Source organism: Peromyscus leucopus, chromosome 6 (assembly GCF_004664715.2).
Source record: "Peromyscus leucopus breed LL Stock chromosome 6, UCI_PerLeu_2.1, whole genome shotgun sequence".
Lineage (NCBI taxonomy): Eukaryota > Metazoa > Chordata > Mammalia > Rodentia > Cricetidae > Peromyscus > Peromyscus leucopus.
The window spans coordinates 90,644,938-90,660,821 of record NC_051068.1 but is presented as its reverse complement, the minus strand read 5'-3'; the positions used below and the strand labels follow the sequence as shown (position 1 = coordinate 90,660,821).

Below are 15,884 nucleotides of genomic sequence, written 5' to 3'. Positions count from 1 at the left end.
CTCATAATGGAAACCCGAAAGAAAATGTCTTCATGCAGATTTAAATTGTTACTCAGAATGTCTTGTTTCTCCAATGCTAGTACAAGGGCCAGGGTCTCATGAACGCTACTCAAGCCCCGCACTACAGAGCTACATCTCCAGTCCTTTTCCTTTAAAATAAAAACGTTCTCACAGGATAGTGTAAACTGTACCACGGAACCCACTGAACACGAACATAGAAAATTCCTATCTGAACCTTAAGCTACTTGAAAAAAAATAAAAGGAAAATTTCACTTTATTTGTTAGAAATAAAAACATGATGCCGAAGTCATTACTCAGAGATAGAAATAGGGTTCTGGGGCCAAGCAGAAACTATATCATAATCGGGAAGAATATTCAAAGAAATAAAATATATCCCCTCCCAATTCTTTTATTTTTCAAATGTCCAGTTTTGTTTGTTTCCTTTGCCTAAGAAAATTATCTTCATTTGCTACAGGGTTGGAGGAATATAAAAGAAAATATCAAACATTCGGTATAAATAATTTTTTTTAAATTGTCAGAATGTAATAGCACCAGTCACTAATTTAAGTTTATAGCACCTACTACCCCAACCCAAAAAGGAAAAAAAAATTAAGAGCCATAGAGTGTAAGAAAATAGCCCCATTTAAAAAATGAAAAAAATATAAAAAAAAAAAAAAACCTGAAGGTGAACAGATGAGTCCTCTGGTGTTACAGCGCCACCCACTGGCTGTAAGCCCTCATAGCAAACATCGAGATAGAAATGGTAAGTAGAGAGGAAAACATCACCTGTGCTGAGTTACTCGAGCACCAGGGATGTTCCAAAGGAACCCGTCCATGTTATTTTATCCTCACAAGACATGAGAGCACCGGTTGGACATGCTCACAAGGGTGAGTTTTAGCAAATGTGGAATTCATGGCTTTGATCTCTCTCTCCTGTAAGGAAGGACTCATTTTAGAGCTGAAACAAAACAAAATGCCATTTCAGCTCCATGGATGAAAAAAAATAAATAAAGAATATCTCTAAGCAGAAGATGCCTACTGCATTTCACTGCTAACAAAGAAAATGTAATATTCACAATATAATTAAATGTTAACGAAATGTACCAGAAGTAATGCAACACACACGGCAAAGAACATGTCCCAAACTGGGGACTAGGAAACATGTTTTTTTTTTTCTCATAGATTTTCTTTGTTTGGAGTCTGTGTGTATGTGTATGTGTGTGCTCATAAAAACATCAAAATGTAGTAAGATAAAAAAATCTAAGATCTCTAAATAAACTAGTCAACATAAATGTTTCTTTAAAGTTCCCACAGCAGCATTGTCATGAAAATTACAGTCCCTTTAAAACCAGATACAGTGGCACACACCTGTAATCCCACCACCCAGAAGCAGAGGCAGGAAGATAGGTTGGGGGTTATCCTTGGTTACACAGCAGTTGGAGGTCAGCCTGGGCTACACAAAATCTGTCTCATTCCCAAAGATACAATCTCCATTTATCCTTTGCCTGAGGTAATTCTCTTCATTTGTTAATCATTCTAGTTAACTGTTTTAAATATGGCATGGGATGTTGAGAGTCACATCACCTGGAGTACCAATGTTCCTTTTAAGATGCAGTAACACACAAAGGCTTGATTGACATCAATACACAGGCTGTATGGCCTGGCTGAATATAATCTGGATAAACCAGACTTCAGAATTCCGTTAGAAATGCCCATGGGTCTTCCAAATTAAAACACCTTCCTGGCAGTCAGCACAAGCTCCAGGTCTCCTTGTTTTGATAATTATGACCCAGGCCCACAAAAAAACAGTCTTTGCTTGCTCATACTTGGTTGATTGCAGATAAGAATATCATGAGGAAAGTCAGATTCCCACATATGTAAATCACCAACACCGCCTTCTTAAAAACATGGCCCTGAAATAAAAACTGAGATTTAGCAGAAAGCATCATCATTAAGGTTTGTGTCAATCAACAAGAGAGGAGAATCTCACCTCTGCTTCAGCGACAGTTAGTGACTGAAGGATCTGAATTCTATCATCATCCAATATTTCAACTGTCAAGAACAAAGTATGTTTGTAAAAAATGGGGATATGCAAGTAAACTAGTTGTCACAAAAATAAGGTAAAACTTGAGTCCTAACAGTCCCCATTTTCTAGAATGTAGATTTGGCCATTCACGCTACTAAATGTTGCAAACTTTCTGTACCTGGGGGGGATGGGGTATGCGTGCACATATGTGTAAGTGCACGTGTGTGTTTGCACACATGCCGTGTACAAGCACACACAGAGACTCTCTGCCTTATTTCCTCCAATCAAGGTCTCTCACTGGACTTGGAGCTAGGCTGGCAGCCAGTATACCCCGGCCATCCATCCTCCCGTCTCCATTCTCGAGCAGCCCTGGGATCACAGACACACATAATCATGCCCGACTTTTCACGTGGAGATTTGAACTCAGATCCTCGTGCTTGCTCAGCAAGTGCATACCCTGTACCATCTCTCCAGCCCCACCGCAGGACTTTTCAAGCTGGGTACCTTTTCGAGAGAGCCGATAAGCATGGATTTCCAGAAGCACCTCCGTCCCGATGTGCCAGACCACGAAGCCCATCATGGCATAGGTCTTCTGTGGACTGGGGAGATTCAGACCAGGTAAATCCATTCCTAGGAACATGGCTGCCACTACGGAGAAAAGAGGGGAAATAAAATGTACTCAAATATAGTGCCCAGGAAAAGAGTAACTGATGCATTACATTAATTAGAATATATTAAACATTTATGGAAAGAATAATCTTGGGGGCTGAGATAATCTGATCTTCCTTATTGTAAGACTACATAAGACAAGATAGGAAATTATGATCTAAGATTTGCTAAGAAAGCACCCACGAACTAGGGATGCAGCTCAGGGGTAGAGCACTAGCCAGCAGGCCTAAAAAGCCCTGGGTTTCATACCTAATATCAATAACAACCACAAAAATACCTAACCTTGCCAGAAATGTAAGTCTGCAATGAAGAAAAGGGGGAGAAATGAAGAAATGATTGTTGACCTTACAGTCATCCCGCACTTAATCCCACAAGCAATAGAGCGTAAAGCGACAGGTGCCTCCCTCGGAGTCAAACAGATGTGCCTGGTGCAGGCCTCTATACCCAGCTGTTCGGGAGGCTGAGGCAGGCGGACCACCAGCTCAAAGAGTACCTGAGCTACAGATTTAGCTAAAGGCTAGTCTTGACAAACTGGTGAGACCTAGTCTCAAAATAAAAAGTATAAAAGGATGCAGCTCGGTGCTAGTGTTCTCTGAGGCCCTGGAGACTGAGTCCCCAGTACTGAAAAGAAAAACTGTGTCAGATAATTCCAGCTGCCCTCTGGAGGCCAGCTGCCCTGCAAGGACAGACAGTCGGGAGATGGGCTGGAGCCAGAAGGCTTGTACCAGCACACTCCATCCTCCTCGCCCTGGGACCAGCACACTCCATCCACCTCACCCTGGGACCAGCACACTCCATCCTCCTCACCCTGGGACCAGCACACTCCATCCACATCACCATGGGACCAGCACACTCCATCCACCTCACCCTGGGACCAGCACACTCCATCCTCCTCACCCTGGGACCAGCACACTCCATCCACATCACCATGGGACCAGCACACTCCATCCACCTCACCCTGGACCAGCACACTCCATCTCCTCACCCTGGACCAGCACACTCCATCCTCCTCTCCCTGGGACCAGCACACTCCACCCACCTCTCCCTGGGACCAGCACACTCCATCCTCCTCCCTGGGACCAGCACACTCCATCCACCTCACCCTGGGACCAGCACACTCCATCCTCCTCACCCTGGGACCAGCACACTCCATCCCCCCCTCCACCCCCCCCCCCCTGGACCAGCACACTCCATCCCCTCACCCTGGACCAGCACACTCCATCCTCCTCACCCTGGGACCAGCACACTCCATCCTCACCCTGGGACCAGCACACTCCATCCACCTCACCCTGGGACCAGCACACTCCATCCTCCTCACCCTGGGACCAGCACACTCCATCCTCCTCACCCTGGGACCAGCACACTCCATCCACCTCACCCTGGGACCAGCACACTCCATCCCCTCACCCCCACCCCCCCCCCCCTGGACCAGCACACTCCATCCTCCTCACCCTGGGACCAGCACACTCCATCCACCTCGCCCTGGGACCAGCACACTCCATCCTCCTGGCCCTGGGACCAGCACACTCCATCCACCTCACCCTGGGACCAGCACACTCCATCCACCTCTCTCTGGGACCAGCACACTCCATCCTCCTGGCCCTGGGACCAGCACACTCCATCCACCTTGCCCTGGACCAGCACACTCCATCCTCCCAGCCCTGGGACCTCACTTGCCCTCCTTGTGTGTGGTCATTACCATAACCTCATTTGTTTGCAAAGGCAGATGCAGAGGAAATGGAAAAGAAAGGGCTGAGTTTTAAAGTTTTAAAGTCATTTTTTAAAACTTGAAGCTTAAATAATGACTTAAATAGTTACTTGTAGAAATTACTTTCTAGATTTCAATGTTTCAGGCTGATTTCTCCTCAACAACCAATTACTCCAATTACTAATGCATCTAAAATCATTTAAGCCAAATTACAACTTTCAATGTAAACAACCAGCAATTATATATGAGTAAGTGGCATTGCAGGGACTTACCTGCTATTATTCTAGCAGCTGTCCCCACACTCCAGTGAGTCCAGTTAAACACTTGCCTCCTACCAAAAGAAAGAACCAGCCGCTAGTCTTTAAAGTGATGCAATAGCAATTTATCCCCGAGAGAGTAAGAAGCATGCAATTTCCCTATTGCCAGGGAATTGGGTATCTGAAACCCATTTTAAAGTCCTTAGATGTAAACACAATCAATCACTGCATGCTACAAAATGCAAACTGTTTCTACTTTGAAAAGAAATTAGTTGCCCATCTAATGGCACACACATTGAGAGCATTTCTGTGTAAGAGCTGTCCGTACCTCGGGTCATGTAAAGATGGTCTGAAGGTGGCCAGCAGAGGCTGAAGGACAGCTAAGATCATCACCGTACAGCCGAGGTATGGGTGGTAGCCTGCGCGCTGAACAAAAAGCATCATTAATAGTCAGCCTTGCCTGCCAACTGAAATCAAATGTAAAACCAGAAATTGCGGAGGAGCACACAGAAGGTCTGTAAGAGCCAGAGGACCAGGAAGTCGGCTGTGAGATTGTGTGTCCTAGAGAGGACACAGAAACCACCCTCAGCCTGACTAAGACTTGAACACCACCAACAACAAGCATGCTAACACAGAAGGGGGAAATGTCCTGAAGTCCCAGCCCTAGACAGAGAACCACAGGTAACTACTGACTGCTGAGAGAGGGAGAATTAGTCTCTCCCAGGGACGAGTCCCCTAACTGGTTATCCAATGCAAAGTGTCGACTCTAAAGTTATATGTACACAGGCAACACTAAATGGACACAGAAGGTGATATTTATATTTTTATGTTTGTGGTGTGTGTGAAAGAGAGAATAATATCAAAGACAACAAGAAGGCCATCAATTTGAGGAGTGAGGGGGAATGTGAAGAGCTGGAGTAAGGAAACATGGGAAGGGCTAAAGGGAATAAAGGAAGAAAAGGGGACTGGTGTAATTACGATGTCTTAATTAATTTTTTAAAAATTGATAGTATATATACAGCACTTAGCAAGACTGCCCATAGAGCAGAGATGCGAGTTCTACTAGCTTAATGATAATCATAAGAGAAAGCCACTTTAATGGATCCTGTTTCTTAGACATCACACTTGGGATGGAGAGATGGCTCGGGGGTTAAGAGTGCTTGCTGCTCTCTCCCAGAGGACCCAGCTTCAGTCAGCACCCACATCAGGCACCTCACAACCACTCTGCTTGCTCCTGGAGCTGGAGTTACACAGAGCCACACAAACACACATACACATCATTAAAATAACAAAAAATAGCTGTGCTATGATGGCTCATGCCTTTAATCCCAGCACTTGGGAGCACTTAGGTGGATCTCTGAGTTCAAAGCCAGCCCAGTCAACAGAACAAGTTCCAAAACACTCAGGGCTAAACAGAGGAACCCTATCTTAAATAAATAAATAAATAAATGATAGATAGATAGATAGATAGATAGATAGATAGATAGATAGATACATACGTATGTACATAAATAAATAAATTTTAGACATCATACTTCAAATTTTCAACATTCTATAAGGAAAACACACTCACTAAAGGAATGCAAGAAATGAGATATGGCAATCTGTATTCACATCCTCCCTTCATTCCTGATCCCCCCACCAGGTGAAGTCATCAGATAAGTCAAGGAAAAAAGGATGTACACAGAAATGTCTCATTATCCACCTTTGAGAATAAAGTAGCAATCTGCTTTGACATGAAAACAGATTTCCAGGGAGACATCCTGTGGCAGGCACACTTACCCGACTCCAGCCTCCTCTGTACACAAAAGGCAGAACAAAGGCAGTGCAGGTGAGCACAGATGTCGCGAGCATGAGCATCCGATGCACCTGCGAGGGGAGACGGCAAGGGGAGAAGATGACTAGCTTTATAAAAGACACCTGGTGTCACAGCAGGGCAATCATGGGAGATTCACCGAAGGTATACATTCCACTTCCATCCAAACCGTAAAAGTAAAATGTCATAGACCATTAAGCTCAAGAAAACTCCATGCTGCCATCTCATCCTTCAAAAGGGCTCACTAAGGCTTCGCCTACTCCCTACCGCAAGCATGGATCGCTCACACACAAAGCTTGCTCACTTGCCAAGACCTCCGCTTCCTTCCAAAGGTATGTATTAAGCTCTGTCACCATGCAGAGTGGGGGACAGCAAGGAAAGAAAAAAAAAAAAAAAACACTGTATCCTGCGGGGCTTGTCATATAATCAGAAAAGATAAATGAACACTATATGGAACATACAATTCTTTTTGGAAAATCAAGAAAATATTTAGAATGAAAATGGGCACTGTTATGTATTGGGCAACTGGTCTAAGGCAAAATTATTCCAGGAAAAGGTTACCCTATATGATATACAGTATACTAGATAGTGACCCTGTAAGTTTCTGTGAATGTGTGACTGTCACGGACATATACACACATCAATAGCATATGCTTGAGAACAGCAGAAAGACAGATAAGATGGCTCAGTGGATAAAGGCACTTGGTGCACAAGGCTGATGATGTTGAGTTCAGTTCCTGGTAGGCTCTGTCTCTTCACAGCAGCAGGAACGGATATCGCATACACACTTTGTAAAGAGAGAATCAACTCCACAAAATTCTCCTCTGACCTCCACACATTCTCACTATGGTACACACTCCCCCATGTGCGGAGGGACCCAAAACAGCTTGACCACACAGCAGCCTTGACAGGCTTAGGGGCCAGGGATCCACCCAGGGATGAGGAAGTACCTAACATCCCAAACATTCCAACCATTAGATAAGATGGCCAGATGTCCTTGAGTCTAGCACACACCTATTTTTGTTATACAGATAACCCTAGACAATTGTCAGCCAGTCAGGCTCCCGAACCCTGGAAATCCCTCATCCCAACCTCTGCTATGATAAAAACTCTGCCTGGCCTGAGCTCAGGGCCCTCTGCTCTCACCGCTGCATTGGACAGACAGAGAGACCAAGCTCGAGCTTGAAAAGAATAAAGCTTAACCTGATATGCAAACTTGCTCAGTTGGAAAGGACTGACTTGACTGAGTCTACAGGTATCGCAGTCTCAGACTTGTCTGAGAAGTGGAAGGAGGTACTTAAAAGAAAAAAAAAATGAAATAAATGAAAAAAAAAAAATAAAAAAAAAAAAAAAAGAATAAAGGTTCTTTGCTTTTACATGCGGGATTCGGTCTCCGTGTTGGTCTTTTGGGGGTTCCCGTGATCTGAGCATAACACATGCACACATCATCAACAGTCACATGACTGTGTAGTGGCCCGCCCACACACATACATACATACATACATACATACATACATACATAAATACATAAATAAATGTTAAAGAACAGAAGCAATAGAAGGCTTGGCCTGATAAAGGACACAGTCTTCCAGCTAGAAGATCCACAGAGCAGGTTCGAGAAGGAGAAAGACAACGTGAGCAGGCATGAGAGATAAAGAGTCACAGGCAAAGACAGACAGAATCGACGCACAGCAAACAAGAGACTCACTGAGTGACTGGAGAAATGACTCCGCACTGGCTGCTCTTGCAGAGGACCCAGGTTCAGTTCCCAGCACCCACATGTGGCTCACAACTATCCATAACTCCAGTTCTAAGGGATCTGAATGCCCTCTAATGGCCTCTTCAGGCACCAGGCATGCATGTGATGCAGACTCACATGCAATCAAAATGACCATACAGATTAAAAAAATAATAAAACAATAATTTTTAGGAAGTGTCTTTTTTTTTTTTTTTTTCAAGACAAGGTTTCTCTGTGTAGCTTTGCGCCTTTCCTGGAACTCACTCTGTAGCCCAGGCTGGCCTCGAATTCACAGAGATCCGCCTGCCTCTGCCTCCCGAGTGCTGGGATTAAAGGCGTGCACCACCACGGCCCAGGCTGGAAAAGAGCACCGTTTGAGCACTTCCGGTTTCTCTTCCCACACATAGTCAGACGACCTTGACTGTTAAATAGGGAGATCCCAGCTCTCACGGCTCACCAAGCAGAGGACAGACATGCAGTGAGCACCGCCATTTCTCTCTTCTGTTTGCCAGCCCCCCATACCTCAAAGTGACTTAGTGCCGTGAATGAACCTCTCTCAGCTTCTTCCACTACAAGCCTAGGGGTCAGGAAGGGTCATTTGACCCTGACACGTTCTCCAATTCAGGCCGCCTCGTCACCAAGACAGACTTTGTAAGGGATCTTGCATTGTCTCTCGGCTGCTTAGGAAACTGGGGGGGGGGGGGGGGGGATGGATCTAAGACCTGCAATAGCTGTAATTGAGAAAAGGAAAGGAAAAGGAAAGCACACGTGGGCCAGAGAGATGGCTGAGCGGGTAAATGGACCTGCTGGGAAGCCTGCTGACATGAGTGAGTGATGCCAGAACTCACATGGTAGAAGAAAACTGACTCCCAAAAGGTGTCTTCTGACTTCACACACACACACACACACACACACACACACACACACACACACACACACACTGAGAATTATGTAAAATCAAAAGCACACCAACTTCATGCTGCAGTGTTTGAACAAGATGGAAATTAATGGCTTTAAGCCTTTTCTGTCACCTACCTGAAACCAAGCTGCTTCACCGAGGAAGAAAGCTTTGGACCACACAGATCTGAAGAACCGGGCAACCAGCACTCCTATGCTAACTGTGGTCATCCATGCCACAAACATTAAGGCACCTGCAGGAGGGAGAGATGTAGTGATTCAGACCACAGAGTAAGTTAGCTCCTTCATCAATGGCCAAACCCAGTGCTCAGAAAATAGAAACAACCAGCAAACTACATTAAAGTAGTTCATATTTCTATATGATCTCCCTCCCCGCCACACACACACACACACACACACACACACACACACACACACACACTATATCATAGTTCTTATTATACCACCACTGTTGCTGCTAACAGCCAGCAAGGCCATACCCTAGCAGGTACGAGGCACCCCAAGTGCTTTACATGTATTAGTCGAAGTGGCCTTTGCCATTGTTTATGTGTATTTATATTGTCCCAGTTGGCTGAATGGGGAAACAAAGGCACAGAGCACTCCAACAGCTTGACCACGGGCAGTGGGTTCTTAACCATCTTTCTCTAACAGCCTGTCTGCAGCTCTCTTCGCCCATAATCTTACTCCAAACAACACATGAAAGGTAAGAAGACGTGTGACTTCCGAGTCTCGTTCCTGCCCCCCTGGAGGTGCAGCAGGAGCACAGTCCAGCGGAACACAGGCAAGTGGCATTCAAGGTGAGCTGTGGTGATAATCATGGAACGCCATCGCCACAAAGAACTCTGGAGAACGTCCGGGGAATGTGGTGAGAAAATCCCGAGAGGCTAACGTGAGGTCACCGTCAGTTTGCACTGTGTTCCTGCTTTTGAGTCCTAGCTTTTCAACGTAAGCCAGCGCGCTTTGCAAGTAGAATCAACTTCCATTGGTAGACCCAAAGCATAGAAGAGCCCCTCACCCAAGCAACTATTCTCCCACTTGGGTGACATTCCTCATCCAAACAGTCAAAACCTGAGCACTGCACTGAGTACTTCCTGTGCTGAAATACTAACACAAGAGTGAAACTACATTTGTGAAACCAAACTACTGTTACAACTAAACAACCAAAACCACACACCGCTTTTGAATTAGGATTTATTTTAATAAAAAATAAATCAAGGACTCAAAAGCATTAACTTCATTCATCCAGTAATACTCAACCCAGATGAATTTAAAATTCCCACTGCTGATTTTAATGTGTCTCCTGTGTTCATACCACTGAATTAGATTTCCTTCCCCCCCCCTTTTTTTTTTCAGAGCTGAGGACCGAACCCAGGGCCTTGTGCTTGCTAGGCAAGCGCTCTAACCACTGAGCTAAATCCCCAGCCCCTTCCTTTCCCCTTTTAATAAAAACTGACAAACATTCAGAGAGACAATCTACTTGAAAATGTTAATGTTGAAAGAAAGATAAAAGAAACATGAACATTTGCTGGGCGACGCCTGCCACCGAGTCTGATCCAGCCAGCGCCCGCTCGCTGATTAGTGCATCCCACAAATCGTGATGATGATGCTCTGTTAACTCACCATGAGCCTTTAAAAGGGGTGACGAGTGGGACCCCCCTACGTTCTTGGGCGTGCCTGTCACATCGTATTTTTCGTACGTTATCAAAGGTTGCTGAGAGTGCCTAAAAATTCGGCCTGAGAGGTGGACACAGAATAGAAAGAAAACATCTTACAATAATGAAACATTATGGGCTAGGAAGACTTGACATCCCCATGTAGAAGCAACACAAAGATACATTCGAGAGCCAGTGCCTTTCCTGAAAATCAAGGAAAGAGTTCAACCAACAACAAGATGAATCGAAACAAGGACTGGGAATGGAAGGGTTAAAGTGAAAAGAACCAGTGTGTGCAATTAACAGGTTAACAATGTCAAAATGATGGTGGATGACAAGTCACTGGAGATAGCCACTGTACTTCTCCAGCACTGACAGATGTACTGGAAAGCTCTCAGCCTTCAACCAAGCCTGCGTTCTAAAACCCCGGGATATGCTAACAGAAGACCAGGCGTAGACAGCTAAGAAAAGCATTTTGATGATACAGAATTTGCCAGATGCTCAGTTCCGACTGGGTGGAAGTAACAAATCAGAGTCTCGTATACCAGCGACATAAAGAAACTGAGGGCGGATCTCTGTGAGTTCGAGGCCAGCCTGGGCTACCAAGTGAGTTCCAGGAAAAGGCGCAAAGCTACACAGAGAAACCCTGTCTCGAAAAACCAAAAAAAAAAAAAAAAAAAAAACTGAGGGAAGGGCTGAGAGTTGGCCTGGTGTTTAAGAGCGCTTGCTCTTGCAGAGGACCTGGGAACCTGAGGCCAAAACCTAACCCTCTTCTAACCTCTAAGGCTACCAGGCACACACAAGAAAAACACCCTAACACGCAAAATAACAAAAAAAGAAATCTAAAACAACTTTTCTGTAAAACTGAGAAAACATTATTATCTTTTTTCTATTTTTTCCCTTTCTTTCATTCTTTGGGGTTTTGTTGTTTTGTTTTGTTTTTTGAGATAGGGTCTCACTATGTAGACCAGGCTATCCTTGAACTCATAGAGATCCACCTGCCCCTGCCCTGCCGATGCCATTTCCTCCTTAGTGCTGGGATTAAAGGCGTGCACCACCATGTCTGCCCTTATTTGTGTCTTTTATTACTATTTGTTGTACATGAAATCAAATCAGGAAAATATGGGACTATTCCAAGTGTGTGTGTGTGTGTGTGTGTGTGTGTGTGTGTGTGTGTGTGTGCTCACTCTACTCTACAGGTAACATAACTTTTTAAACCCGGACATTTGATTGATATACCTAGTAACTCTGCATTGGAGAAAATCTATTTTCCCTTTCCCAGCAGTTATCAATTGCAAATAGCTTTGTGGTTAGAACCAGGACTCCAAGTCTACCTCCCCTTCTCCTTGACAGGATTTTGTTTGGTTTGAACCTGTGCAGGCCTGTGCACGTTGTCACAGTCTCTGTGAGTTCACTCATCATCAGCCCTGTTGTGGCTGGAAGATGCTGTTTCCTTGAAGTCATCCACCTCCTCTGGCTCCTACAATCTCTCTGCCTCCTCTTCTGCACAATGAACCAAAAATATAGGCACAAGAATATTCACTGCAACATTTTTATATTGTTTAAAGAGAAAATGTAAACTAAATGTCCATCACTAGAATAGAATAAATTATAGAACATACTAACATATTTTTAGAAAAATATATGAGAGCAAAAATAGTTAAGAAACTTAATAGATATATAAACATTTGTTAAAAACAAATGCCAGCTATCAGGCACCAGACTATAACCAGACTATATCACAGTAATTTCAAAAGGCAGTGGGGGTGGGGAGGGGAGGCGAATGTCTCAGCGGGTCATAGAACTTGCACACACACAAATAATAATAATTGAATTAACTAAATTAAGTTTTAAAAATTTATGAAAGATACAGGTTATATTATCTGTATAACAAAATGAAAAAATAAAAAGAGGGAAGATCATCCAGCTAGATATTTATAACACTATTTTTTATTTTTTAATAATTTATTTAATTTTATTTGGTTTTTTTTTTAATATGCATTGGTGTGAAGGTGTCAGATTCCCCTGGAGCTAGTTATAGATAGTTGTGAGCTGCTATGTGGGTGCTTGGAATTGAACCCTGGTCTTCTGGAAGAGCAGTCAGTGCTCTTAGCAGCTGAGCCATGTCTCCAGCCTCAACACTATTTTTTTTAAGCTATTAGTTTAAACAGGAAATCAAAACTAAAATCACAAGTCTTCTTAGAGATGCTAACAATGAAGATACTTCAAAACACCTGGATGCAATCACAGTAAAGACAAAGGATTGAAGTGATCATTTAATTTGTGGTTTAGTTAAAACAACAAAATGTAACCGTGCTAGTTAGTTTTTATCAACTTGGTATAAACTGGAGTCACCTAAGAAGGAAGAATCTCAGTTGAGGAACTGCCACCATCTGATTGGCCCTTGGATACATCTATGGGTCATTTTCTTGATTAATGGTTGATGTGGTAGGGCCCAGAGCACTGTGGATGGTACCATCCCTAGGCAAGGAGTCCTGGGATACATAAGCAGCTGAGCAAGGCAGAGGAAGCGAGCCAGTAAGCAGTGTTCCCCCATGGTCTTTGCTTCGGTTCCTGCCTCCAGCTCCCACCTCGGTTCCTCTTGATGATGGACAGGAACCCGCCAAACAGAACCCTCCATCCCCGCAAGCTGCTTTTGGTCAGAGCATCAGAGAAGCAAACTAAATCAGTAATCTAGCAAACCAGAAAGGAAATGTCAGTAGAATCAATTAAGTGTTTGGTAACTCAGAGCACGGAAGTGTCACAGACAATGGTAGAAGTAAACAAGATGGCCAAGCTGCTGATACAGAAGATACTGGTGATGAAAAGGAAGATGAGGCTGCACACGGCGGCGCACGCTTTGAATTCCAGCCCTCGGTAGACAGAAGAGTGGCTCCCTATGAGTTCAAGGCCAGACTGAGCTACAGAAAGTGTCATGAAGGCCAGTCAGGGCTACATAGTGAGCTGTCTCAAAACAAAACAAACATTCAGATTCCTAAAGTATACTGGGATCCCAGGGCACCCATTTTACTTAGGAAATGACGCAGCAGCGCAAGCAGACACAAGCCCCTTCTAGCGGGAATCACTGCCAGGGCTGGTACTCCACCTCCTGGAGAGGCTCATGTCTAAGGAGACCAGATCCAGATTGGATAGACTGTCCAGTATAGATTGGAGCTGGTATTTCTTGCAACAATCCAAAAGGCACTGTTCCTAGGAAAGTGCAGCCAAGCCCAAAGACACACATAACTTCTTGCAAGGAGCTCACAGTTCTGGTGCAATTCATTGTACAAAGCAGGTACCTTGTAACCTGGCTGACATTCTCTGCATGAAAGTAAAGCCAGAAACTTAACTCAAAATCAAGAGAATCCCTTCCATACCTTAAAATGAGCGATTGTAGTGGTATCTGCATGGGAGAGGGGAGAGGAAGAGAGAAAAAGGACGATGTGCAAAGACAGATTTAACCCAAGTGCTTACCGTCATGGGCAGCACCTTCTGCTAGGAAGATGTAGTAGCTTTCGTTTAACGCGAATCTGTTCCTAACCCCAGGCAGGGTGATGTTTCTTCTGAATGAACACTGTATGACGCCATCCGCCAGCCTCCAGGCCATATCCTTGAGCGTCCCCTACAAACACAGGAGCTTCTCAACACTTTCCAAAGATTTGCTAAAAAAAAAGACACGCTCAAAACCCTGCCCTGCTCCGTTTCCTCTCTCTAAAGTTGGAGGAGCTTGTTTTATCTATAGTGTCCTTCCTTATCAAAGAACACCAAGATTTTTATTATTATTATTCCAGTTTGTCTTTATGCCACTTGGCAAACATTATGTTTTCACTCTGAGCCAGATCTTCACAGTTCCTCTACCCAGCTGAGAAAATCTAACTGACGTGCTAACCCCAATCGGCCATCCGCACACCAACAGAAAACCTGAGGAACACCCTGGAGGCCAGCATGCAACACATAGCTAGGCAGGAGTCCCAGGCTTCTGAGCAAGCCGACCGACCCCACAGGAAAGCTAGGCACAGTGGCAGTGGCGTCACGAAGGGAAGCCACTGCCCAGTCACACTTCATTCACTGTGACATTAAGGAAGAGCCTACTGCTCCTTTATAGCACATTAGCTTGTCATCTGTCCTACAGAAAAAGTAATCGTTCACATTGGCACAGATGCCAACATGGGGCAAGCGAGGTAACCACCTGGGCATCGGTGTTAACATGTGTTCCTCCTTCCTACTAGCCAAGAAACACTAAAAGAGGGTTGGCTGTTTATCTGTTCGATTGACTGTTTTTGAGAGTGGGTGTAGATACCAAGTAGATACCAAGTAGAAAGGGGCATGTGCAAGAATAGTTGGGTCACAGTACTTAAGGACTCCTTACATTTTTAAGAAGTATTGGTCTTTTCCCTTGAACTTCACCATATGTTTGACAAAGCTCAAATTTATAATATTTCACATTTTAATATTCTTTGCCTACAACAAATAGGTGGAATTCTGTCCCTCTCCCCCGTCTCAACATCCCATAGGCTTGCCCACTGGGGAATGTGACCACAAGCTCTCTATTTGAGTAGGACAAGTCAAACCAGAGGTAACCACAGTTCTGGGGGTCAGAGTTGGGCCACAGGCTGAGAGTCTACATCCAGCCCCAAGTTTGGGGGGAAAATATTTTAGGGATGGGAGGAAGCAGAAACAAAAACAAAAACAAATCCCCAAACCTCACATCTCATTTCCCTAAACCAAACACTCTTGTTGGCCAAGTTACATAACACTCGCGTCCCTGCATTATGGTCTGTAGTTGACTCCAAGCGGTGACTCTGGCTTCTGCTGACTCTTCTGTGATTGGCGTGGCTGCATGGTCACCATTCAATGGCAAATGTCAGGACAATGGTTAGGTGTGGGGACAGTCCCTCGGGGAGCTGTTCCTCCTGTCTGCTGCTGGAATATGGACCTTAAACTACCACCCCCCTCGGGATTTACTTATTTTCCTATACGCGTATGAGTGTTTGACCTGCATATATGTATGCATATGCTTGGTGCCCACAGACGTCACGAGAGGACACTGGATCCGCTAGAACTAGGGTTCCAGAAGGTTGTGAACCACCACATGAGTGC

General features: G+C 44.6%; 1 protein-coding gene across 1 annotated transcript in view; it reads right to left on the bottom strand.

Moving 5' to 3' along the window:
- Window positions 1-256: 256 nt before the first annotated feature.
- The window catches only part of Frrs1 (ferric chelate reductase 1), a 33,668-nt gene continuing 18,040 nt past the window's right edge, over window positions 257-15,884 (bottom strand). The window contains 9 exon segments of the mRNA XM_028890173.2: window positions 257-1,913; window positions 1,991-2,052; window positions 2,531-2,674; window positions 4,676-4,734; window positions 4,989-5,086; window positions 6,443-6,529; window positions 9,250-9,365; window positions 10,753-10,866; window positions 14,259-14,406. Coding sequence (XP_028746006.1) covers window positions 1,821-1,913; window positions 1,991-2,052; window positions 2,531-2,674; window positions 4,676-4,734; window positions 4,989-5,086; window positions 6,443-6,529; window positions 9,250-9,365; window positions 10,753-10,866; window positions 14,259-14,406 — 921 coding nt within the window. The 3' untranslated portion in view covers window positions 257-1,820.